Source organism: Aquarana catesbeiana, linkage group LG06 (assembly GCF_042186555.1).
Source record: "Aquarana catesbeiana isolate 2022-GZ linkage group LG06, ASM4218655v1, whole genome shotgun sequence".
Lineage (NCBI taxonomy): Eukaryota > Metazoa > Chordata > Amphibia > Anura > Ranidae > Aquarana > Aquarana catesbeiana.
The window spans coordinates 244,594,331-244,621,358 of NC_133329.1; the positions used below are offsets into that span (position 1 = coordinate 244,594,331).

At 43.6% G+C, this 27,028-nt stretch overlaps 1 protein-coding gene across 1 annotated transcript in view; it reads left to right on the top strand.

The window, feature by feature from the left end:
* Positions 1-27,028, top strand: part of DNAJB11 (DnaJ heat shock protein family (Hsp40) member B11) — a 47,315-nt gene that overhangs the window by 5,793 nt on the left and 14,494 nt on the right. Inside the window, exons 2-4 of the mRNA XM_073633122.1 lie at positions 3,675-3,831; positions 18,272-18,369; positions 24,206-24,338. Coding sequence (XP_073489223.1) covers positions 3,675-3,831; positions 18,272-18,369; positions 24,206-24,338 — 388 coding nt within the window. The remainder of the gene's footprint in view (positions 1-3,674; positions 3,832-18,271; positions 18,370-24,205; positions 24,339-27,028) is intronic.

Below are 27,028 nucleotides of genomic sequence, written 5' to 3' on the forward strand. Positions count from 1 at the left end.
TTTGCAGGTATGTAAAACATTAAAAATAAGTGTCTATACTGTGTAAAATCCAGTAATACACTGTCTCATCACCCTGCTTTGCACATGCTCAGTTGCTCTTCATTTATAGGCATTGCCGAGTTTGTAGAGGCCGATCTTCTGACAGTCCTAAAGTGGAATTAAACCCTCCTATCCTTTTAAAATATCTCTCTATATAGATAGATAGATAATCATTATTAGTTGTTATTAGGGCTGCGACTAACGATTAGTTGGTCGATTATTGTTTAGATTAATTGGTTAATAACCTTAATATGGTCAAAAGAACCTACCAGATCAGGTATTAAAACACCGTACGATAGGAGAGACGTGGCGAATAGTACAGAAAACCGTAAGAGAACACTCGATCGCACCTACCCCCTCACCACTTACCCCGGTAATTGGGAATCTGGATTTTAGTCCGGGACTGAGTGACCCCAGTTTTCAGGAGCTGAAAGGAAGCGACAGTTGTCAACTCCGCCATTTCATACAGAATGGAATGTGGATGACCAGGAAAACAGTTATAGATGATCCTCTCTTGGTCTGCCTCTCCTTCTGGCAAAAGCTACAATTAGCACACTTTATTAAAGTGCAACCCCCACCGGCGCCCTACTAAAGACCCTTGACATCATTTGAGCTACTTTGCCTAGAGCAAGAACCAATGCGCCACACCATCTCGTTAACATACCAACTCCTGCTCTCGCCTCCCAAGGGGTATAGACCTCCTTATATAGCCAAGTGGGAACGAGATCTGGGAATACAGCTAACCGAGAGACAAGTGGAGAGAATAATTCTCTTCACATATAAAACATCGATTTGTGCCAGCCAGCAGGAGGCAGGGTTCAAAGTGTTGTCCCAATGGTATTATACTCCAGTGAGGTTGCACCGGATGTTTCCTCAGAGCTCGGATCTTTGTTGGAGGTGTGGAGAGGAGGTGGGCACCCTTCTCCATATCTTCTGGTCCTGTAAGCTCCTGACATCCTTTTGGTATGAGGTCCATCGAATCACACAAAAGTTCACGGATTGGGAGCTGCCCAAGAGTCCCGAATCCTTTCTAATACACCACCATGAAATACCGAGCAAGGCATATAGGAAGTCAATTCTGCCCTTGTTGGTCACAGCAGCGAAAAGCTGTATCCCCCTACTTTGGAAGCGAACGGAGCCCCCGGATGTGGCGTTGTGGCTAAGGAAGGTAGCTGACATACATAAAATGGAGGACCTGATAGCGACAGAAAAGGGAACTAGAGAACAATTCCTCAAGAAGTGGTACTATTGGCTTGAATTTTTCTACTCGGAGGAGTATGCAAGGCTGCTGATATAAATATTTGGTAAATATTTAGTGATTTAAAAATTCGTAATGGACAACGTAAAGTCGCTGGAGGGCTTGGAGGAAGGATCTCATCTCTCTCCTAATCCCCCCCCTTTCCCTCCTCCATCTTCACCCCCCCCCCCCCCCTTCTCCTTTTTTTTTTTTTTTTTTTTTTTTGGTTTTTATCTCCTTATCCTTCTTTCTTACTTTCTGTAACCTTCTTATTCACACTAGGCCTAATAGGTTCTAATGACCTATAAATAAGACGGACGACCTTCAGGTCGTACTTTTCACTTTATTAGGTACAAAAAGAAATGTTATCATACACGGGACACAGGGAGCTCCCTAACGTTGGGATTGGCTATTCAAACAAAGTTGGTTTGGGTCCATACACACAGATATCTCTTAAGGTTTGATTGGGATAATATGACAAATCAAGCTGTATAATCAGCACAAACAAAATGATGTGTCCAATGTCTTATTGCATCTATACTATTGTATGTGTAGTGTTATTATCCTATCATTTCACAAATAAAGAATTAAAAAAAACAAAAAAAAACCCTTAATGTGTAAAGTTTTTAAAAAAGGCAATTTATTCTTAAATATCTCTATGCAGTGGTAAATATAAATAACCAACTATATGGTTAGGGAGCAAAATATCTAATCCACTCTGAGAATAACAGACAGAAGAGATATACTGTATATACAATTAGAGGAGATATATACTGTATATACTATTAGAGGAGAGAGATATACTATTAAAGGGTGAATCTGGTAAATATCAGACTCGGAGATCAATTTTTTGTATTTAAAAAAAAAAACAAACAATGTTCCTACCTTCAAAAAAACTGTCATTTTAAGAACGTTCGTTCGATTTTCTAATCGTTAGTGGTGCAAATCGACGTTCATTTTCAACCACCGTGATGGGAAAATTTGGAAATAGAAAACTTCTTGGTCAAAGGAATTTTCAGACAGTGTATGTGGTTTTCGTTCAGAAATTTACATTCATTTTAAAAACAGAATGTTAAAAACAAGTGAAAATTTTAAACGTTCTTTTATTCAGCGAATGTACAAAGATTTTTCGCTTGAATATTCTCGTGTGAAAATTGATCCATGTGGCCAGCATAAGGCTCAGTAGTCCCTGAGCCTTTCCAAATATGCAGCAGCTGAAAAAAAAGCATAGATGTGAACGTGTCCCATAGGAAACCATGTAAATGAACTGTAGTGAGTTTCTGCAAAAAACACCAAAAAACACATAGATGTGAACCAGGTCTAAGACGTTTAGTAACATAATGGGGTTAAAAAAACTAAAATTAGCCCTTTTATAGTACAAAAAAAATAAATAAATCAGATAATCACTACTGTAAGGGGTTCATTTATTTATTTTCTGTAGAACTGTGAAAGTAATATTTACAGTAGCAATTATTTGCTCTTTTTGTACTATAAAGGGCTCATCCTTTTTTTTTTTTTAACCCCATTATGTTACTGGCTGATTGATTATGAAAATAGTAATCGATTAATTTCATAATCGATTCATTGTCGATTAATCGATTAGTTGTTTCAGCCCTAGTTGTTATGGGTAAAATTCTCCCACTCTCCAAGGCAAAGTTATAATGTGCTAGTATTCATCACATACTAGCACTTTATGTGAAACTTACCTTAGAATGAAGCCCTTCCAGTGCTGAGCTGTCAACGCTGACAGGGCTTCATTTTCACCCGTCTTCCTTTCGGGTTCGCGGATTTCGGCGCTGTGAGTGGTAGGAGCCGCCGTTTACGACACAGGACTCGGGTCCGGGTGGCCGTTCCTTCAGAGCGCATGTGCCGGTGAGATCACCGGCTGCATGTACAGTAATTATCTCCTAAACAGTGCATGTTTAGGAAATATTTACTGTACCTATAGATAAGCCTTATTATAGCAAATTAAAGTAAAAATTGCACATTTTAATCAGTCTGCATCTATCTTTATATGAGCAGTCATCTATGTCCTATAAGTAAAATATGCCTTGAGCTTAATTTTAATGGGCTACAGAAACGGATATGGGGGGGGGAGCTTGCATTTGAGGTCATTCTGAAATCCGGTTTGACATACATAATTTTTTTTTTTTTTTGGATTTAGATTTGGTCCTTGTCTCCCAGTGGGAGTTTTCCCTCACTTCCTGTGTTGATGTCTGTTACCTTTTGATAGGAAGTGAGGGCAAATCTCAACAGTCTATCCCTTTCTTCTCCTCTGTATGCAAAACCAGGTTTTGCTTAGAACATTTCCAGGTTCTTTTAATGAAATGTGTCCTTAACTAGTTTGTCTCTGTGATATGATTTTAAAGTGAATGCCGCTCCTTTTTTTTTATTGTAGACGTGATTTCTATAAAATTCTGGGTGTATCACGAACTGCTAGTATAAAGGAGATAAAGAAGGCCTATCGCAAGCTAGCTTTGCAGTTGCATCCAGATAGAAATCCAGATGATCCCCAAGCACAAGAAAAATTTCAAGACTTAGGTGCTGCTTATGAGGTTAGTATTAAATGTGTTATCTGACCATACATCTTATTGTGTATTTGCCTTGGAGCTCTATGTCCCTTGTTTTATTTCCACCAGTGACTCTATCTGCATGGAGTTTGCATTTGATTGCTGTGTTTGTGCGGATTTCCTCCCACAGCCTAAAATATACTGAAAGTAAGACTAGTTGGTGCCTGACCATTTTGGCCTTACCGTGTGTGTGTGTGTGTGTGTGTGACTTTAAATATGGTTGCAATTATCCCATTCTAAAATTCATCAGTGCATAATATGCGGGTGATAAGAAATAATATAATGGGGGGGGAAAAAAGAAGTCTGATCTATCCATTTCCAATTAAATATAATTTATTCTTTTGGACATTGATTAAAAAAAAGATATGCCAGTTGCTTCTTGTGGAATGTTTTCCTGGTTTGCATTAATTTTATTTATTTATTTTTTAAATATCTTTAGCTTGATTTGCATTTTCAGTATTTCCGCCAGTTGTATCCCAGATATGGTTGCGGAAAATCTGATCATCTGACAAGCCTGTTGAGTTATGTTAAATTTTTTTTTTCTGGTGATCACAGGAATAAGGGTAGACATTATGTTGATGGAAAAATTATATTTTCATTTGTGTGTTTGGGTGGTATGACAGTCAATTGACATGCAGGGGTCTCCAAACTTTCTTAAAGAGGTGTTCTGCCTGGGAGAAAAATAAGAAAAGTCAGCAGCTACAAATACTGTAGCTGCTGACTTTTAATATATGGACACTTACCTGTTCAGGGCGCCCGCGATGTTGGCACCCCAGCCGATATTCTGATTGGCAGTCGGGTGCTGCCACGCCATCTCCACTAAAGGAAACCGGTAGTAAAGCCTTTCGGCTTGACAGATGGTTCCCTAATGCACATGAGCCAAGCGTGCTGTGCTTTCTAATTGGCCCGGCGGCGGAGGGAGGAGGAAGGGGACGAATTTCCGAGGGATGGCGGTGCTGTCCTTGGAAGTGGGAACGGGGAACCTGTCAAATGTAGCACCGGAGGGGGGAGGAAACAAATAAGCGGGAGTTCCAATTTTAGATGGAACTCTGCTTTAACAAAGGGCCAGTTTACTGTCCTTAAGACCTTAAGGGGGCCAGATTGTGACCCATGGAAGTAGAAAATAAAAAATGGGAATAAATAATGCCTGAGATTTTGTGGTCAGTGGGAGTAAAAATATTACATAGCACTTGTTATTAGTAGGAGAAATCGTGCCCCATCATTGGTATTGGTGGGAGGAATAGTGCCCCGTCGTTGGTGCCCGTGGGAGGGACAGTGCTCCAGGGGCTGAATAAAAGCTAGCAAACAGCCACAGTATGAAGACCACTGGACTAATGAATAGTGTAAATGGGCATTTAAGATCAGTTGTCATGTTAAAATGAGTTTGTGATTTATAATTTTTCCTCTATACGGTAAAGCGTAACTCCACTTTTGTTGAGGAAAAAACATTCCCCTCTGGGTGATCTATGTACAGTGCAAGCATTATAACAACCTTTGTTGCAGACTCCTACCTTTTTTGTTATACTGAAGAAATACGTGTGTGTTGTCTGTGCCTCCGTTCTGTGTAGGTCTAATGGCAGTGGTTTCATAATTGTCAGGTGTGCAGTTGGAGGGCACTGATGAGGAAATCTGCTGGGCCTGCACCCCTTTAGATGTGCTCCTATTGAAAGTATCTCTCCAAAAATGACATTTTTGTTGCAGGGGATGCCTGAAATCTGACTCGTGTCTCAGGCAGATTTCTGGGAAAATTGGTGAGCCAATCGCACAAGCAGGAAATTGTTTCTAGGGAGTGGTCATATTGCAATGCATTCTCAGAAAATTACAGTGGCTGCAGATTAAAAAGGAAATGTAATTTTTAATAACATTTAATTACAATATGATTAGTGTTGCAATTATATGTGCTATATTATTTTTTCTTTATTTGCTGTGTTTTTTTTTTTTTTACCAAGAAAGTGGAGTTACCCTTTAAGCCTGCATTCACACCTGAGCAGAGAGCATTCCTGGAGATTTTAATGAATTTTACAGAAGTGCTACAAGAGTTATACAAATGTTTTTACATGTGTATCAAGTTTCAGGTGTTTCTTTCCAGGGCTAGGCAAAGGGAGGAGAGCTGTTCCATAAGAGAGTTCTTCGGTCGTATTGCGTGTTTACAGGTGCTCCTATGGAAGTTTACGGGGCCAAAAAGTCTAAAAAAAAAAATAAAATAAAATATCATGTACTTTTTGAGCGTAGGGTGACTGAGCGTACGATGTAAACAGAGACCATTAGAAACCATGGTATTCAAGATGCGATAACAAGCTGAAAATCCCTCAAGTGTGAATAAGGGTTCAATGTAAATGCATGGCAAGCTCATCTCAGATGCATCTCAAGCACCCATGTATTCTAACCCTAAGACTTTGTCTTTCCTAATGGTCCTTTTGAAACCATAATTCCTGGATGCTCATAAATGTATTTTTTTTTTTTTTCTTTACTCCTGGAGCCCAATTTGCAGTCCTGTGACCCTTACTGGTAGGGTTGCACAAATATTGACATCGTTACCGATACTAAGCATTTGCATGCGTAATTGTACTGGTGCAAATGCTCCGACACAGAAACCAATATTTTGAAGCAGGCCCAGGGGTGGGGAGGTGTAAGCAGCAACCATGGTCCAGACAGGGCCAACACAGACAGCGGTCGCCGCTTACCTCCCGCCATGCGGTCATGCCTGTGTCTTGTCTCTTCTCCTGGCTCTCCCCGCCAACGATGTCATCGTATCAGCAGAGCAGGGGCCGGGAGGAGCTGGAGATCTGCACAGAGAGCAGGAGTCCTTTCATATTAACAACCGGGTAATTATACGCTTGTTAATATGATCCTTGCTGATAGGCACGGCAGTCTTTACCTTCACGGTAGTAGAGGGTGATTGGTTGTCTGGCGGATGGAGGCGCAGGGCTGGCAGTGGATAGTGCAGTGGATGGAGGTGTGAGTCGGGGTTAGCAGTGCAGTGTACAGCGGATCTGGGTCATCGGTGCTCTGCTTGGCTCTCGTTGACTGACGTTGGACAGCAAATCGAAAGTGTTGGGGGTGGGGCACTGGCTGTGTCTGTGTCCCTCCCATGCTTTCCGGTCCCTAGGTACCTCACTCTCGGTGCTGGCTTACCCATCAGCCAGCAGATGTCTTTCAGGAAGTGACCAGGCTCCACTGCTGCCCAGATCGTGAGTACCAGCTGTCCACTCCCTGCCTGACTCCCCTAGCTCTGATCTGTACAGAGGGCTCTCATCTGGGGTCCCGCCAACTGTCGCAGGCTGTTCAGATTCCCCTTTTTCACTGTCCTCTGCCCTCTACTCCTCCCCTGACCCTGTGCGGGTGCCCTCTAAATCATGATTTAAATCGCTAGTAAAAAGGCTTGATTTTAAATCAACTCATTTTTAAAGAGCAACTGTCATCTCTGTCCCGCAGCAGCACCTCCTCTGACCCGCTGTTTACTCACCAACAGTTCCATTCACTTTAATGGGACGGCTGGTGATGCGGCAGTGACGCAACAAGGTGAGGGATGTGGCGGCAGCAGGTGAGTGGATGTCTAATAGGCGCTGCCATAATGGATCTGAAATGACAGGTACTCTTTAAATGTAAGGGCTTATTCTTGCTGGTAGTTAGAATCTTTATTATTTGCAAACAAAATTGAGGGTTCCCAAAACATATTTCAGGACAGCACCCGAGAGATCATGGCTCCTCCTCCAACAGGAAACACCTCATCCAAAGCTTTAACAGGAGGCCTCCAAGCAGCTTCCTCCCAGTTTTTTGTGTCTCCTCCAGCCAGAGGAACACCTCTGGTGGGAGCCATGATCTCTCAGGGCTTTCCTGGGAGACAAAAGGTTCTCGCCTGCCTTTTTTTTTAATTATTTTTTTTTTTTTTTAGAGAGTGATCCTCAAACGTGCCCCTATTTGGAGGGTCCCATGGGCTCCCTCTTCCCTTTCATGGTCGATGAGAACCTGTACTGCCTGGGAGTGCTGTCCGTTTTTTTTCTCTCTGGGACGGGTGGTGTGCGGAGGCCCCCCCGCTGACTGCCCGCATCGCGGGACGGCTGCTATTGTTCTGGTGGCCGTGGAGAGCCCTCGGCCACGTCCTGTGCATACAGGAAGAGGCAGCACTTCCGGGTTGGGCGCACGGCATCGTTTCCGGCCGCAAAGCGCAGGGGGAGAGGGCAGGGTCACCTGGTGCTCTTAAATTTCCAGTTCCGGGTTGGCGCCATGGCGTTTTTGAATCTTGGAACCGGCTTTCTTTCAGCCACATGACCGTAGCGCACTCTGCAATGAAGGATGCAGCAGACAAGGGGGCAAGCCAAGGCACCAGCAAGGCCCCCCCCCCCCCCCCAGTGAGAGCTCTCCCTGGTGAATGTGTAGCGCAGTGGCTAGCGGGTTAGCATTTCTGCCTAGCATAGGGGACTCCACAAAGTGGTGGTGGCTTGCTTGGGCAGAGGGAAGTGAGAGCTTTTCCTAGTGCACCTGGGTGGTGTTTTACTTGTGCTGTGCAGCAGCATTTCAGTGGTTCTTTTTGTTTTTTTCTTCTGTCCAGGCCAAAAGCTCTGTTCAACCAGTCCAGAGAAGTTGTCCTATCTGCAAAGAAAAATTAAGCGAAGCTTGGACAAAGTCTTTGTGAAGATTATATCTCGGAGTTAGTCAGGGAGAAGTCTTTATCCATTTGTGGCGATCTGGTTACAACCATAAAGGATGAGCTCCAGGCCCCCTTTTAAGCTTTCAGGTCAAACCTGAGAGAAGTGCCAGGTCCCTCGGGAACCTAGGGCTCCGCAGCCTACTTCAGAATCCCAGGGGGTTTCTCTGATACAGGCGGGAGGTCCGGTCTCCCAGGATACTTCCCAAGAAGCTGCTTCTCCCGCTGCAGATGGAACATATTCAGAAGAGGAGGAAAATGAAGCAGATGCCGCCTCTAAGTACAAGATGTCACTAGAAGAGGGTAGGAGGACTCTTGAAAGTAATCTACACTACCTTTGGGATAGAGGAGGAGAAGGAGCTTTCCCTGCATGACCGCATGTACGCAGGTCTGGGAGACTCCAAAGGCCGTACTTTTCTGGTCTATTCAATAATCGCAGATGTGATTAAAAAGGAATGGCTGGAACAAGAGAAGAAGCCATTTCTAATCTCAGGCCCACAAGAGAAGATTCCCATTTGAGGAAAATCTTGACTCTATCTGGAACAAGGTTCCAAAACTGGATTCTGCTTTCTCGCAGGTCTCAAAGTCAACTGACCTTGCTTTCGTAGATCTAAGCATGCTGAAGGAGCCCATGGATAAGGGGGATGGACCTACTTCTTAAAACAGCCTGGCAATCGGTTATGAACAATCCTAAAGCCGGCAATGACAACAACATGTGTTGCTAGGAATTTAGAGCACTGTATTAACCAGATGAAGACCCATGTTACTGCGAATTCCCCAAAATAGAAATTTTGGACTCCTTTACAACCTTATCTGCAGCAGTGTCATGTATTGCGGATGCCTCAGCAGAGTCCATACGCATGTCGGCTAGGTCTGTACAATCCTGGAAAGAGAGACCGAGCTGCCTGAGGAGGGCGATGCGGAGGTCTCATACACAGCAGGACGGATGGGGAATCTAGTTACCTGCAGTGGCATTGCGCTCCCCGTCTTCCCTTGGGGAAAGTGGAGGCCTGGGCGTTCATTTCTCCGCTGCCTGGGGAGGGCGATGCGGAGGTGTCCAGATCCCCCTCGCTCTGGGGAGTCAGCATGGAGCTCAGCGCTGAGTCGGATGATGGGCGACGTCATTTCCGGCGGGGAGGGCACTTCCGTTCGACCCGTGGCTTCCGGTTCCGGCCTGCGGGACGGAAAACGAACGGCGCGACGGCTGGTGCGGGCTCCATTAGCGCTGTAGTGACAGTCAAAGGAGCATCTTGAGGCGGACCACTCCTCTGGCCAGAGGGATGTCGGAGACTGATGGTTCCCGTTCTGTACTAGGTGACGCCAGCACCAGCCACACTAAGGTAAGTGGGGTGGTGTTCCCTTACCTTGTTCCCACTTGGCTCCATGGGTGAACCCCCCCTCTTAGTGGTCAGAGGGGAGGAGTTGCACGTTTGGGACCCTGGTGGTGGTTGGTCCTGGGGGGTGCACTCCTGGTGTTGGTCACAGATTTTTATTTTTTTAAGAAGACTGTTGCTGATGCTGGTGGGGCTTGTTTTTGTCATTTTAGGAAAGAGCTGCAGAAAAAGCCAAGCCCTTGCACGTGTCCAAAAAGAAAGTGCCCATCATGTAGGACTACTTTAGGGGAGTCCTGGGGGAAGGTTTTGTGCAATAAATGCATTGAAGGCTTAGTCAAGGAACACTCTATGGAACCGAGCTCTGACCTGGCGGCTTCTGTTAAGGAGCTTTCCAGCACTTTTCAATCTCTTAAAGCATTGTTTGAAAATTTTCAGCCTATACAGCCCCCAGCCGGTCCTCTGCCAGCGCAGCAAGATGTCACACCTGGTCCTTCAGGTCCCTCCGTCAGTGAGGTCTTACCGGGGGGCTCCAGAGAGGCTTTGGAGGATAAACCAGATAGTGCATCCTCACATTCCTCAAGCGACTCAGACGGAGAGAAGGTGGACGTCAAGTCTTCCAGATCCTCCCGTTATAAACTCTCCTTGGAGGAAGTGGAAGAGCTCTTGGGAGCAATCCACACCACCCTAGGTATCCAAGAGGAGAAGAAATCTCTGTCTCTACATGACCGAATGTATGTGGGTCTTGGAGAGCAGAAGAAAAAGGTATTTCCGGTGCATGAGGTCCTAGTAGATACCGTTAAAAAGGAATGGCGGGACCCAGAAAGGAAACCTTTCTTTTCTAGAGCCTTAAAACGCAGATTCCCTTTTTCAGAAGATGAAGCTGCTGTTTGGAACAAGTCACCTAGACTGGATGCAGCCTTCTCTCGGGTATCCAGAAAAACAGACTTGGCGTTTGAAGATATGGGGGTGCTCGCAGACCCCATTGACAAGCGGATGGATTCTCTACTTTAAAAAATCCTGGGATTCATCTCTAGGCAACCTCAAGCCTGCCATGGCCGTCACAGTAGTGGCCCGTAATATGGAGCACTGGCTGACACATATAAAAGTTCATATTGAAGCTGGGACTGCTAAGGAGACGATTCTCTCCTTCCCAATGCTCCTTGAAGGGGATCGCATACATTGCGGACGCCTCAGCAGAGTCGGTCCGCATGTCTGCTAGATCTTCTGCCTTGGCCAACTCAGCCAGGAGATCTCTTTGGTTAAAGACCTGGCAGGGGGACAATGCTTCAAAAATCAAGCTTTGCGGAGTCCCTTTCACGGGGGATTTGCTGTTCGTCCGAATCTGGAGACGCTTCTTGATCGAACGGCCGATAAAAAGAAGGCCTTCTCCTTGAAGAAAAAGTTGGGGGAACAGTCTAAAAAGAAGACTCGCTCACAAAGGAAGTTTGATTTTCCAAGAGCAGAGTCTCAGAAAAAAGTCTGGACCAACAAGGGCAGAGGGCGCGGAGGAGCGATTTTTCACCCTCCTGAACAGCCCCAAAAACCCCAATGTCAGGTTAACCCCAGTGGGAGGAAGACTGGGGGCCTTCCTCCCACAGTGGGAGTCGGTTACCTCCAATCAGTTTATTCTAGGGATCGTAAGGAGGGGGTACAGATTGGAATTCTCAAGTCCCCCCACACAGGCTGCTGGTTACGGACTTGCCAAAGTGTGCGGGGAAGGCAGCGGCATTACTAGCCTCACTAGAGGATCTAGAACGGCAGGATGTAATATCACGTGTCCCATCCTGAGAAATAGGCAGGGGTTTCTATTCCCTTATCTTTGTGGTTCAGAAGCCTTCAGGGAAATTCAGGCTCATCCTGAACTTGAAACCCCTGAACCTATCAATCTCCTACAAGAAGTTTCGGATGGATTCCATTTTTTTCTGTAAAAAGACTACTTCCTCCGAATTGCTACATGGCGTCCATAGATCTAAGGGACGCCTATCTGCACATTCCGATCGCAGAGGACAGTCAGAAATTCCTCATACTCGCAGTAAGGTCCAGGGAGGAAGTTCAAGCCCTCCCCTTTTGGGCTCTCCTCTTCGCCCCAGATATTCACCAAAGTTTTGGTGGAGGTTCTGGCTTTTATGCGCCTTCGGGGAATTTCGGTAATCGCATACCTGGACGACCTGCTCCTTTTTGCTCCCTCCCCGGAGCAGCTGGTCCAGGATTTTCAGGTAGCAAGGGGTATACTGGAACATCTTGGGATGGCTCCTAAATTTGGAGAAATCCAGCCTGGTTCCATCCCAGAGGATTACATTCCTAGGTTAGATCCTGGACTCAACCCAACGGAGAGTTTTCCTTCACGTAGAAAAAATTGGCAAAATAGACAGAGCTTTGGCAGTTCTGCAGGGCAATCATCAAATCACCATAAGAAGGGCCATGTCAGCCTTGGGATTGCTGACAGCTGCCCTCCCAGCAGTAAGGTGGGCAGGATTGCACTTCCGCCCTTTTGCAGTGGTTCATTCTGAAAGTTTGGGACCGCACTCGGAGGTCCCTGGACTCGGCGGTCTTCACTCCTGTATGGGTGAAAAGATCCCTGTGGTGGTGGAGAAAGGCATCAAGCCCATCGCAGGGTCTGGAGTGGGTGCTGCCTGTGTCCAAAATTGTGACAACAGACGCAAGCGGCACAGAACTGGAGAGAACTGAGGGCCATTTTTCTGGCTCTCAGAGCTTTCCAACAGGAGCTCTGGGGACATCATGTTCAGATCCGCTCAGACAATTCCTCAGCAGTCGCTTACGTAAACCGACAGGGGGGCACCAGAAGCGGTTCCCTTTGGGGTCTGACGGAAACAATTTTCAATTGGGCCGAGGTCACGGTACTCTCACTATCAGCTGTTCACCTAAAGGGGGAATTAAACGGAGAGCAGACTTCCTCAGCCGGAGGAAGTTGAGGGAAAGCGATTGGGTCCTCAGTCAAGTCATCTACAAGATGATTATCCAGAAATGGGGGGTCCCATATGTGGACCTTTTTCGCTTCAGGAGAGAACACAAAGGCCCCCCTCTTTCTCGCTGAACCGCTGGGACGGGGCGATAGGTGTGGACGCTCTGTGTCAGAGCTGGCATTTTTCCAAATGCTATGCCTCCCCCCCCCCCCTCCGGTTCTGTTGCCTGCGGTCTTGAGAAAATTCCAATTAGAGGACACGATCTTGATAGCGTCACACTGGGCCAGGAGGCCATGGTTCTCGATCCTAAAGAAGCTGGCGAAGCTGGCGGTGGAACTGGATATTGCCGGTCAGGGAAGATCTACTCTGTCAAGGCCCAATCTGCTGCCCTCAGGTGGAGAGGTGGAATCTGGCTGCCTGGCTACTGAAGAGGACATGCTGAGAAGTAAGGGGTTTTCCGAAGGATTGGTAACAACTCTTCTAAATTCTAGGAAAGAAGAAACGCGCAAGATCTGATTTGAAGGTCTGGAAGAAATTCAATTCTTGGTGTGCAGAGAGCTCCTTTTAGTGTTCGCAGTCCGGTAGCAGTGCTGGAGTTCCTACAGAGTGGGACAGATAAGGGTTTGGCACTTAGTACCCTTAAGAGTCAGGTGTCGGCTTTAAGTGTATTCCTTGAACAACAGCTAGCAGTGAATCCTTGGATATCCAGGTTTTTTAGAGCTTTAAGAAGGCAGAGACCAGTCAGCTCTCCCCCCTTTCCGGTACGGGAGCTGTCCTTAGTATTGCAGGCCCTTACAGAGGGTCCTTTTGAACCTATTGAGTCTTGTACGGTGAAGTTTTTAACCCTCAAGACGGTTTTCTTAGTAGCCATCACTACTGCAAGGACGGTTAGTGAGCTACAAGCCCTCTCTAGGAGGGCACCTTTCTTTCAAGTTTTTCCGGATAGGATTATTTTTAAAACCGATCCGGCCTTTTTTCCAAAAGTGGTTTCTGAATTTCATAGAAGCCAGGAAATTTGTTTACCCACTTTTTGTTCAAATCCTGTGAAGGAACAGGAGCAGGTCTTCCACAAGTTAGATGTCAGAAGATGTGCATTAAAGTACCTGGAGGTTACGGAGCAGTTTAAGAAATCCGACTCCTTTTTTGTTTCTTTTTCAGGGGCAAGGATGGGTTCCAAAGCCTCTAGACACACTATAGCCAGATAGCCAGATAGCCAATCTTAGCCATCAGTCAGGCCTATATAGCAAAAGGGGTGGAAGTTCCGGAAGGTGTTAGGGCTCATTCCACTAGGGCTATGGCAACGTCACAAGCAGAGTGGGCTGGTGCTACACCCGATCAGATCTGCAGAGCAGCAACATGGTCAAGTTTTAAGACTTCGTTAAGAACTACAGACTGGACTTATTGTCTGCCCAGGACCAGACCTTTTGGGCGTAAGGTTCTACAGGCAGTAGTCCCACCCTAGGGTAAGTGCTCGCTTATCCTCTCAAGTGTGCTGTCCTGAAAGACGAAGGAGGGAAAATCGAAGTTACTTACCGGTAACGTTTTTTTCTAAGAGTCTTTTTAGGACAGCACCGATACCCACCCAAAATGTTGTCTTGCCACTAGGACGTGAGAACATCAGGATTATGAAGGTTGTTATGTGTTTTTATGTCTCCCTAGACTGGCCAGAGGTTCTCATGCAAAAACTGATGGGCTGGAGGGAAGGGACGACTTAAAAGTCTGGTAAAGGCGGTGTTTCCTAAGAGGGGGAGGAGCTGAGGTCTCAAGTGTACTGTCCTGAAAGACTGTTGGAAAAAATGTTACCGGTAAGTAACTTCGATTTTTTTTTTTTTTTTTTTTTCAGACAGAATTGTTCTGAAGGCAGATCCTAATTTTTTACCGAAGGTCATTTCGGTCCACAATCGGGCTCATGTCTTCCTTCAAAAAAAAAATAAATTTTAACCACTAAGCCACCGCCCACCGTCATATGACGGCTGGACGAGGCTTCTGTTATTCTGGGAGGACGTCATATGACGTCCTCGCCTTCCCGAGCCACTAGGGGGCGCGCGCGCGCCCGCCGTGTCACTCGGGACCCGGTGCGCGTGCCCGGCGGCCGCGATGTCCGCCGGGCACCCGCGATTGCCGGGTAACACAGCAGGAGCGTGGATCTGTGCATGTAAACACAGATCCACGTCCTGTCAGAGAGGAGAGGAGACCGATGGCGTGTCCCTTGTACATAGGGACAGCGATCGGTCACCTCCCCCAGTCAGTCCCCTCCCCCCACAGTTAGAATCACCTCCTTAGGTAATACATTAACCCCTCGAGCGCCCCCTAGTGTTAACCCCTTCCCTGCCAGTCACATTTACACAGTAATCAATGCAATTATATAGCATTGATCGCTGTATAAATGTGAATGGTCCCAAAAATGTGTCAAAAGTGTCCGATGTGTCCGCCGCAATATCGCAGTCACAATAAAAATTGCAGATCGCCGCCATTACTAGTAAAAAATAAATAAATAATAAAAATGCTATAAATCTATCCCGTATTTTGTAGACGCTATAACTTTTGCGCAAACCAATCAATATACGCTTATCGCAATTTTTTTTTTACCAAAAATATGTAGAAGAATACGTATCGGCCTAAACTGAGGAAAAAATTTGTTAAAAAAAAAAAAAAATTGGATATTTATTATAGCAAAAAGTAAAAAATATTGTGTTTTTTCAAAATTGTCCCTCTTCTTTTGTTTATAGCGCAATAAATCCCCTTGTCGTTGACAACTATTTTCATAATCAATTAGTTGTTGATCAATCGATTAGTCGTTTCAGCCCTAAAAAGAAGAAAACTATAGTACTTTTTAACATCTGTGTTCATTTTTTTCAAATGTGTAAAAGAGAAGTTCAGTTTTTTTTGGGGTGTGTGTGGTGTTTTTGATTTAACCACATCAATACTGTGCACTTTTGCCCCCCTACTTCTCAGACCAATTTTCAGCTTTCAGCGCTCCGCATTTTCAGTGACAATTGCGTGGTCATGCTACACTGTACCCAAAATAAATTTTTATCATTTTGTTCGCACAAATAGAGCTTTCTTTTGGTGGTATTTATTCATGACTCCTTCCTTTTTTTTTTTTTTTTTTTTTTTTTTTTTTTTTTTTTTTGCAATATAAGCGAATAAAGAGCAGAAATTTGGAAAAAAAAAACAATATTTTCTTTATTCTATTTTAAAAGAAATCCAATAAAATCAAATTTTGTCATAAATTTAAGCCAAAATGTATTCTACTACATGTCTTTGGTAAAAAAAAAAAAAACCTGTTAAGTGTATAACAGGCTGAAGGTGACCATGTTGTATTTCTTTAACTGCAAAAGATAAAATGGAAGTCGCATATTTGGCTGAACTATCTGGCATGGCAATGTAAATTCCAGGAATGGACAGATGGAAATACTATTTTATGACACGTAAAATGGTCCCCTTATATGTAATTCATCGAATTGTCTGGCCGATGTTCAGCTTTAACCCCTTCATGCCTGAGCCTTTTTCTGACACTTGTTGCTTACAAGTTAAAATCAGCATTTTTTTTGCTAGAAAATTACTTAGAACCCCCAAACTGTTTATTTTTTTTTTTTTCTAGAGAATAGAATGAGGATCGTTGCAATATTTTATGTCATACTGTATTTGCACAGTTAGCCAAATTGTTTTGTATCATGTGAAAGATGATGTTACGCCAAGTAAATGGATACCTAACGTGTTGTGCTTTAAAATTGCCCACACCTGTGGAATGACGGCAAACTACAGTACCAAAAAAAAAAAAAAAAAAATCTCTATAGCAACGCTTTAAACATTTCTACAGGTTACCTGTTTAAAGCTACAGAGGAGGTCTTGCACACGAATTAAAGAATTATTGCTCTGTCTCTAATGATCATGGCGATTCCTCACATGTGTGGTTTGAACGCTGTTTACATTTGTGAGCGTGACTTGCGTATGCGTTTGCTTCTGCGCGCGTGCTCAGACGCATGGGGTGCTTGAAATTTTTTTTTTTTTTTTTCTTTTTGATCATTTTGGCCTCGTCTCTCCTTTTTTTACTTAAAAAGAATTCAAATCACCAAGTTTGGCTGTTTTGAATGCTGTCTTTTTTTTATTTTTTTAATATGGCGCCTTTTAATTCTTCAGTAAACTGGAAGTGATTTCATGACTTCCAGGTTCCATGATCGCTTCCAGGTTACTAGATCAGAGATCCGGTCAAGGCCGATTCTGGCAATGTTTCAGGCCTCCGGCCAGCCGGCAGGCGTTGCTGACTGGTCGCTTGGGGCCCCATGGTGGGACGTCCCCTCCTACTGCTTGTAATAACAGCCGACCAGCTCCTTAGCCGTATCAGATGATATTACAAGAAATCCGATCGTCAGCTCTAAAAAACGGTACAGGGGTGATGTGTACAGCTGCAGGCATCACCTCAGTACAACCCCTTAAAGCCAAAGGCTGCATATTTGCGTTATATCGGTGTCGAAGGGTTAAGCCCAGTACACACTGCTCGTGTTTTTTTTTTTTTTTGGTTTGCTTTTTTTTTTCCAATCCAGTTTAAAAAGAAAACAAAGAAAACTGACAGATCAGGTCTGAGCTGCTGTATTAACAATCCGATGTTAGAACAGCAGTGGAGATCGATGTACTATTCCTTCCTGGTCCTCCAGCCAGAACACTGTAGTCAGCGCTCTCAGCCATTGGCTGATCGGGAGCTGGTCCGCAGACCTTTTTCGTTCATGCCCCTTCGACAGAAGCCCACTTCTGTTGGACCAACTGCTGTACACATGGGCCAAATGTCTGCCGATTTTCTATTGAACCAGCCAATGCTGCCCAACATTTGGCCTGTGTATACGGGGCTGAAGAGCGAATATCCGTTTTTGCCAGGCACCATTTATTTACCACAAGAACTGAAAAGATGACAACAGCTCCTCTGATCACTACCTTTATGATCGCCATCTCTATGCCTGACCGCACAAACACAAATGGGGAACTAGAGCTTGTGCAAGGCCGGGGCAGAGAAATATGGATGAGTTTTGAACTCCACTGTACAAGGACTGCAAAAGGTGATACCAAGCTAAACGTAGGAATTAACACAGCTTGCATTAAAAAAAAAATTCAAACAAATACAGTGGTAGATTTTTTTTTTTTTTTTTTTTATGCCATTTTTTTTATTTATTTTTTAATGTATAAGCATTAACATTAGAATGACTCTCAGGAATCTATTCTTCGTTTTTAAATATTATAATTTTTTTTTATTTACACTGTTAGATTTTCACTTTTTAACAAACAAGAAAACATGGAGAACTGTTTTTTTGTCTGTGCGTGTGTGTGTTTTATATTATACGGCCATTGTTATTTGTCTTTTGTATGGATTTTGTGCCATTTTGGTAATCATTCTATTTTTGGGCCTACTACAATAGTTTTCTTATTGGGGTCCTCAGATTAGAAAATTGAAGAACCTGTCGCCTATAAAGATGCATTTATAAAATATTGTATCAGTATACATTATTATTTATTTATTTTTTTAGGTACTTTCTGATGAAGAAAAGAGAAAGCAGTATGATGCATATGGAGAAGAAGGACTTAAAGATGGCCATCACAGTTCTCATGGTGATGTATTCTCACAGTAAGTCAATCTAAATAATGTGATCTGACCTGCTGTATACAGTATTTGGTTCTCTCTAAAGAGATTACAAATCCTTAAAGCCCAATTGAACTGAAAGTGAAACTAAAGTGTTTTTTTTTTTTTTTTTTTGTCATCTGTGTCTCTTTGCGGAGATTTTCCCTTCACTTCCTGCCAAATCAGGAAGCCTTGCAAAGTGAGGGAATCTCTGATTCCTTCACTCTACAAAATAACTTTTACATTTAGCTATACTTCAATCCAGAAAAAAGGCAGATACTTTAACCGCTTCAGCTCCGGAAGATTTTACCCCCTTCCTGTCCTGACCAGAGCACTTTTTGCGATTCGGCGCTGTGTCGCTTTAACTGCCAATTGCGCGGTCGTGCGACGTGGCTCTCAAACAAAATTGACGTCCTGTTTTCCCCACAAATAGTGCTTTCTTTTGGTGGTATTTTATCACCTCTGCGATGTTGTGTTTTTTTTTTTTTTTGCGCTATAAACAAAATAAGAGCGACAATTTTGAAAAAAACGCATTATTTTTTACATTTTGCTATAATAAATATCCCCCAAAAATATAGAAAAAAAAAACATTTTTTTTTTTCCCTCAGTTTAGGCCGATCGTATTCTTCTACACATAAAAAAAAAATCGCAATAGGAGTTTATTGATTGGTTTGCGCAAAAGTTATAGCGTTTACAAAATAGGGGATAGTTTCATGGCATTTTTATTAATAATTTTTTTTTTTACTAGTAATTTTTTTTTTTTTTTTTTTTTTTTTTTTTTTTTATTGTGAATGCGACGTTATGGCGGACATGTCGGACATTTTTGACACACATTTTTGGGACCATTGTCATTTATACAGCGATCAGTGCAATTAAAAATGCACTGATTACTGTGTAAATGACACTGGCAGTGAAGGGGTTAACCACTAGGGGGCGGGGAGGGGTTAAGTATGTCCTAGGGGAGTGATTCTAACTGTAGGGGGGATGGGCTGTATGTATCACTACGCTGATCACTGCTCCCGATGACAGGGAGCTGTGATCAGTGACACTTGTTACTAGGCAGAACGGGGAGATGCTGTTTACATCAGCATCTCCCCGTTCGTCCTCTCCGTGAGGCGAACGTGGGTATCCCCGCGGCGATCGAGTCCGCGGGACCTGCGACCCGACTCACGGGGCTCCCGGCCGGCGGCGCGCACGCAATGGCACGGCGGGTAATTCAAATGGACGTACCTGTAAGTCCATTTGCCCAGCCGTGCCATTCTGCCGACGTACATTGGTGTGCGCTGGTCGGGAAGTGGTTAAATATGTGAGACCTTGCCTTTTTAAAACCACCCATTCATTTTAAAATAGAAATGAAAGGCAAAACATTTGTGAATGCATACTTCTTTTTATATATATATATATATATATAATTTGTTTGTGTGTGGCGCACTACTCCCTTGGTTGTTCATTTTCCCACTGGCCATCCCAGACCCTCAGGGCTACCCTTACCTCTGACACTTCGGGTTCCATCCTTGCAATAACACCAACTCGCTGTTTTATAAGTAAATATTAGATTAAGTTTACTGAAGAATATAAAACATAAACGCAAGGATTTTTCTAGCACAAGCGTAACAGTAATTACAATATTTACACTGTCACACAAACATAATACAACAGCCCCACAATCATTCACAGCAGTCTATACATGTAGAGTTGTATTAACTGGTCTCTGGAAGTGCGTCTCCAAGTGGGACTAATGGCAGAGTAGAAACACCTCAACTCTGAGCACCTTCCCACTTCCAGTGCGCTCTTGTAACTACAAGAAGACAATGTTATTAAATAAAGCACAAATGCAATCCCTAGGGAGCTCCCCCTGCTTTAGAGTGTAAACTCTCTATTAACCAGAAATTAGGATGCAAGGCCCTGCAAGGAAAGAGGCAGTCTTTTTTTCTTTGTCTTCTGTCTTCTGCTAGCTATTTATGAATTGTAATCCAATGGTTAAATAAACCAGGGTTAGATAAAGTAGATGTTGAAAATTATCCTGGTAGCGTAGTAACCTGCAACTGTCTTTGATGCAGTTAACTTAGTGTAACACAGTGCTAAAAGTATAGGAAAGGATAGGCTTTAGGCCTGTTTGAAACTCAGTCTTTAGTTCTTTTTAAGATCCCTTGTGTGGAACTACAGGTCCCAGCACACTGTGTTACAGAATTAGGTGTGTAAAAGTGCGTTAGGAAAACTTTTGGGCAGCAGCCCCTTCAACCAACTATGTCTGTGTAGTAGGACAGCTCCGCTCCGGTGCACTGGGTCTTGCTTCCTGTCGGCCGTTACACCGCTCCGCAAGATGAACCGGGACCCTCTGATGGCTCTGACAGTCGTCTCTGGATCCTTCTCAGTTCTGTCCCAGCGTTCCTACAGCTCACTGGTGCACAGCCGAGTCGCTGATTGTGCCGCTCCGCAGTAGGTGTAGGCCACGCTCTCTGGAACACTTCCGCACAGCTTCTCGCAGGCAGGCCACGCATCCAGAAGAGAGCTAAGATGGCCGCACAAAGCCTTTTTATAGCCTACCCAGCATGCATTTCAGTACTGAGTGTTGCTGGGTAAAATCACTGAGCATTCTGAATAGGTAGATTATTGTGAAAAGTAAATAAACAGTGACTTCCTGTACCATTCCTCACCTTCTTGAATAAGTAAAATAAAATACAGTCCATTCCACAATTTGGCCACTAGATGGTGCCAAATATTAAATTATAATACATGCTCATAGGTTAACATTGCATTACATTAACAGGCAAAAGAATGCATGTCACTACGTGTGTGTGTGTGTGTGTATATGTAATTGCATATCCTCTGTTTTCAGCTACATAAGGAGCTCAGAGAGCTTTGGGAGGAGAAACAGCAGTATACCGGTCTTCCCAGTGAATAGCTGTGTAGGGAAAGGGGTGTGATTAGCAGACGTCTGATCATTTGAGGAAAGAAATCTGAGTTCCCAGCATAGCTAGAAAGCTGACCCCGCTGGGCTCTTATACCTAGTGTGGGCAGTTTTAATAGGAAAGCAGAGTGGTGGCAGGAACATTAGGTATTTCAAACAAAGGAAGCAATATTTTGCTATGGACAAGCGGCTTCTACAGGCACAGCAACGTACCTGTACATCGCTGGCCTCTTCCGAGTACAGGGCCCGCGCGTCTCCCCCTCCTCCGACTCCTGCTGTGATTAGACAAAGTGGGATTTTGTCAGCAGGTCCTGTCCAATAATTAAGAGCCAGGAACAGCCCAGAGCCTGTACAGCGGGAACAATCTTTGTTTCTTCTCCCTGCAAAGTAGGGAGAAGGAAAAAAGATTTTTAGTAAAAAGCAGCACAGTATACACACATTTAACCCTTGATAGGCACACACTTAACCCCTTGATTACCCTGAGATGTTAACCCTTTCCCAGATAGTGATATTAGTACAGTGACCATGTATAGTATTATCACTGTATTTGTGTCACTGGTGAGGTCAGCACTATCTCAGTCCCATTATAAGTTGCTGATTACCGCCATTACTATTTATTTTAATAAAAAAATCCATTATATGTACCATAGTTTGTAGATGCTATAACTTTCACACAAACCAATCAATGTACATTTATTGGGACTTTTTTTTTTTTTTTTTTTTACCAAAGACTTGTAGCAGAATACATTTTGGCCAAGATCCAAAAAAAATACCACCAAAAGAAAGCTCTATTTGTGCAAAAAAAAATAAAATACATTTTGGGTACATGACCGTGCAATTACCAGTTAAAGTAGTGCAGCGCTGAATAGCAAACAAATGGCATGGTCATGAGGGGGGTTAAACCTTCCAGAGCTGAATTGGTTAAATATTTTTTCTAAAAGCTCAAATTGTCAAATCCTACTGGTTTTTCAGTCCCTTTTTTTTAAATGTTTATTTATTTTATTATCCACAAATTGTGATAGGCAGCAGGCTACACAGGTGGACTGCTGTTATCTGTGTGAGAGCGGTGTCTGTACAGTGGTCTGATCTGCCCCTGCCTTGTCAGCACTGCAGCTCACCAATCAGCAATGTGTAATGCACTGTCTTTAAATTGTCTTTCCCAAATAGTTTTATTTAGTGGTTGATTTTATTTGCTACCATGCTCTTTAGGAGCCAAGCAGTTCATTCCTATATATTGCACCTGCAACTGAGCCTCTGGTTTATAGTATAGATATAGAATTACATGATTATTTCTATAGCCTGCTGCATAAAGCTGGCCACACAATGTTGGAATTTTGGCCGATTCCTCTGAAGCTGCTGAAAGTCTTAAAAGTGGGTGGCCCTGCTGGCCACCCACTTCGTCTTTTGTTGAAGTAGGGCTGAAAATTGTCAGCCAAACAGTGCCTGCAGCCAATTAGGTGGGCACTGTTCAGGTATTCTGACAGCCAGTGATAGCAGCTGTCAGAATACAGTAGTAGCCAGGCAGAGGGGATTCCTCCTTCCGCTCTGTGTATGGGTGGAGGAATCTTTTAGAAATCTTTGTGGTGTTTTGCCTGAATTTAGCTGTATCTGTGCTATGAACTGATAGGTCCAGATGCACAGGTCACCTCATTGACCTTAAAGGGTAAGTTCACAATTGGTAACATGTTACATGTTGTACCCATATTTAGGGTTTTTTATTTCGTTTTTGTTTGTTTTTTCCCAAAAGGTGAACTTGGCTTTTAACTGACTGATTTGCATGGCTCTGCTCACTGTAGAATTGAAGGTAGTGCTGTTCTTGGAAGACTGTGTCAGTCAGTTTTTTTTTTTTTTTTTTTTTTTTTAGTACTTTCACCTGCACACATCACCAATCACCAATGTCAGTGCTGTATTGTATTACTAATTTAATTCAGGCTCAGTGATTTGTAAAGCTTCAATATTTTTTTAAGTAAGGTAATAAACAGGTTACTTACTCTGTGCAATAGTTTTGCATAGAGCATTCCTCCTCTTCTGGGGTGCTCCCCCAGCGCTCCTGGCTCCTCCTCTTCAGCAAGCTGCTTTTGATGAGGGCACTTGTGCAAGCTTGCTCCTGAACCCTCAAGTCTGAATGGACATAGAGAGCGAGGCTCGGTCCTGCCCTCCTCTCCCTTGTCATAGAAGTTGATTGACAGCAGTAGGACCCAGCGGCTCACGCTGCTATCAGTCTGCCCTGTGAGGAGAAAGAGGGCAAAGAGAATCGCTGCTCTCAGGCACACAGCTGGATCAAAATCTGGCTTGGGTAATTATAAGGGGGATGAGGGCGGGATCCTGTCGCACCTTAAAATGCACATTTTTTTTTTTTTTGCAGGTAAGAAAAATATGCATTTTTATTTTTCCTTACTTGGAGCCTGTAAAGCATTGTACCCGCGATTAGCAGATCGCGGATACAATGTAGAAATCCTGAAGGCTGGTTAGTGTATCTGTCTGCTTGCTTGTACCTCATACGGGCAGGCAGATACACACTGACAGAGTATGAGCTACCAGAGCTCTCAACAGTGAGATGGTAGTTCATTGAAACTACAAGCCGACAACCACAAAGGCTGCCAGTACTTGTAGTTTCCCATTCACAGAGCGCTGCAAATAAATGACGTGGCTGGGCAGGCAGAGCCCCGCACGACCATGTTATTTTCAAACCGTAACCTGGAGAAGGTGCCCGCTCACTGTCACTGGGGAGTGGGAGGAGAGGGGGAATGGCTGCAGCTGCTGGAACATGTTGCATGTTTCACTCTAAATTGGGGTGGAACGTGTAATATGTTCCAAAAGGTGAATAGAATGCATTAAGGTAAAAAACCTTTTAGGCTTTAGAACCACTTCAAGGAAAAGTATGTGTATGCTTTAACAAATCGCTGTAAGATAAACTTTTTTCTTTTTTAGCTTCTTTGGAGATTTTGGATTCATGTTTGGTGGCAATCCACGTCAACAGGACCGAAATGTTCCACGAGGCAGCGATATAATCATCGATCTAGAAGTGACATTGGAAGAAGTATACTCTGGAAATTTTGTAGAGGTACATTTTGCAGTATTTTAAAATGACTATAACTTGAGGAAAAGAATTGGCCGTGCATTACACAGAAAAATGTATATACTTTAGACCAGTGTTTCTCACCTCCCCTTACAAAATGAAGCAGCATCCACACACGTGAGACAAGTGTATATGTCGTGGCAAACCAAGTGCATGATTCTAACACAAGATCCCAGGACACAGACTTAGGTCATTTGTAGAGTCACTGAAAAAACAAATGAGAGTGCGCACTGGGCTAGCACATTATCCCACAAAATCTTATTTAAAATATAATCAATAAGAACTACTCACAAACATAGGTACTAATGGGGCTCATCGGGTCACTCTCCATGGCTAAACATTCCCAGAATAGCCGATGACTCTAGTATAGGGGGTCCTCACCAGGGCTCTGATGAAGGCCATACCTTTGATACGTCAGCCTGCAGGGACCCTGGTGATGTCCCCCCTATAGTAGAGTCTGGGAATGTTTAGCCACGGTGAGTGGCCTGATTTTGTTAAAATAACATTTTGTGGGATAATGCACTAGGCCAGTGCACCCTTTTTTTTTTTTTTCTTTCATTTTGTTTTTTTCTTTTTTGTGGTTTGAGGACAACTTCAATCCTAGAGGGGCAGCAAGGCTTCAAGAATATTATCCAATCATGCAACAGAATGATACATCCTATTGGGTCATTTCATTCATGCGCGGGAGATAACTGCTGTTTTTTTTTGTTGGTGATTCATTTGTAGAGTGACTCAGTAACCCAAAAAATTTGCATAGTTTTATTATGCAAACTGCAATCAGAGCTCCGTGGACACACTGGGGCTGATTTTCTAAAACTGGAGAGTAAAAAATCTGCAGTTATGCAAAGAAACCGATCAGCTTCCGTTTTTTTTTTTTTGGTCACAGCTTAATTGAATAAGTTTAAGTTAGAAGTGCATCGGCTACCATACACAACTGCACCAGATTTTGCACTCTTCAGTTTTAGTAAATCGAACACACTGTGGTCCACCTCTTTTTGCTCCCTTTACTTTTTTGTTGGTTAAGCAGAGTGATGGTGGCCAATAGGCAGGTGAGAAAAATGGGAAGAGGCAGGTCACAAATCGATGATGAGACCTCTGGTTGCTGTTTGCATAATCAAGGAATCCAGCTTTTCAGTCAGGACACCGGGGCATGATCCTATAGGAAGTTTAGAAGGATTATCTAGCCCAGTGGTTGTTAACATCAGTCCTCAAGTAACCCCCAACAGGCCATGTTTTGGGAATTTCTCTTAAATAAAATAGCTGTCCAAAATACTAAGCCATTGACTCTGATTTAAAGCACCCATGCAAGATAAAGGAGAACCTGCAAACATGGCCTGTTGGGGTTACTTGAGGACTGAGGTTGAGAACCACTGATCTAGCCTACAGGTTTGCTAATTAATGATAGAAATAAGCTTGCCAATTTTCGGTTTCAATGATTGTTTGGTTTTAACAAGGAGTTAACATGCAGCAGTTCTGCCCACGCACGGGCTAGCTTTGAGATTTGTAACAAGGGTTGCCTTGCATGATGGTAAAGGAAGGCAAAAATGAGGCAATATAGGTATGGCAGGAAATGAAGGATATAATGCACAATGATGGAGTATCCAGGTTTATGCCCTTGTGGGAGAGCCCTAGACTGGAGGAGGTTCAGAAATTAGAGGGGTTTCACTGTTGGTACATTAATGGTATCAAATATGTTGCTCAAATGTATATCCAACAAACAATAAGGTCCTATCAGGATCTGCAATAGACATATCCGCTACCTATATCTAGATTATTTCAGTACCTCCAGCTCAGGCATGCTCTAACATCCCAAGCTCAGAAAACTAACCTTTCCCTTCAGAAAATGCCGTTACTTGCCTCTTTTGGAGGCCACCGCTGGAAAACGGGGGCTTATTTTATCCTTCTATAAACAGTTTCTGGAGAAATACCTGGTTAGTCTAGTTCTTCCTGGACATAACGGGTGGGAGTGGGAGTGGGACCGGGACGAAATACCTGATGAATCCTGGCTTACTATGTTAGAACAAGTGACCCAAATATCCCTATCCCCAATGCAGAGACTCACCCAATTGTTTATCATACATAAGGTATATCTTACACCCCTTAAACTATCTAAATGGGGCTGTAGACCTACCCCAGACTGCCCCAACCTGGTTTGGTACTGGCGAGCAATTTGTAGACATCATTAATAAAGTTTATCACATACAACTGGAGCTTTCACCAGTGATCTGCTTTGCTGGGAAATATAGATGAGGAACAATTTCCACCTGAAATTAGAATACTGGTATTACGACTATTGTTTATAGCTCGTAAAACTATAGCTAGGAGATGGATGTCCTTGAATTCCCCCATGTTTGAAGACTGGGGACAAGTTAATATTACTCTATTGAGAGAACCACAAATACATAAACGAAAAGGGTAAACCCAATCGGCTTTCTAAGCTCTGGGATCCTTGGATGGAGCTGCCAGACTTGGCTCCTTTCTCCCTGGTTTCCTTAAAAATTCTGCAGTGTTAGCTAGTCATATGCCAGAGGAGGTATATCTGGGGCTCTAGGTCATACCCAGGTATCATCCACTTTCTGAGCATCATGGCATGTAGATTCTAATGAGCAATGGTATGTGCAACATTTAGGTTTGTTCATGAGAATTAGTGTAACAAAGTTGTGTTATGATTCTAA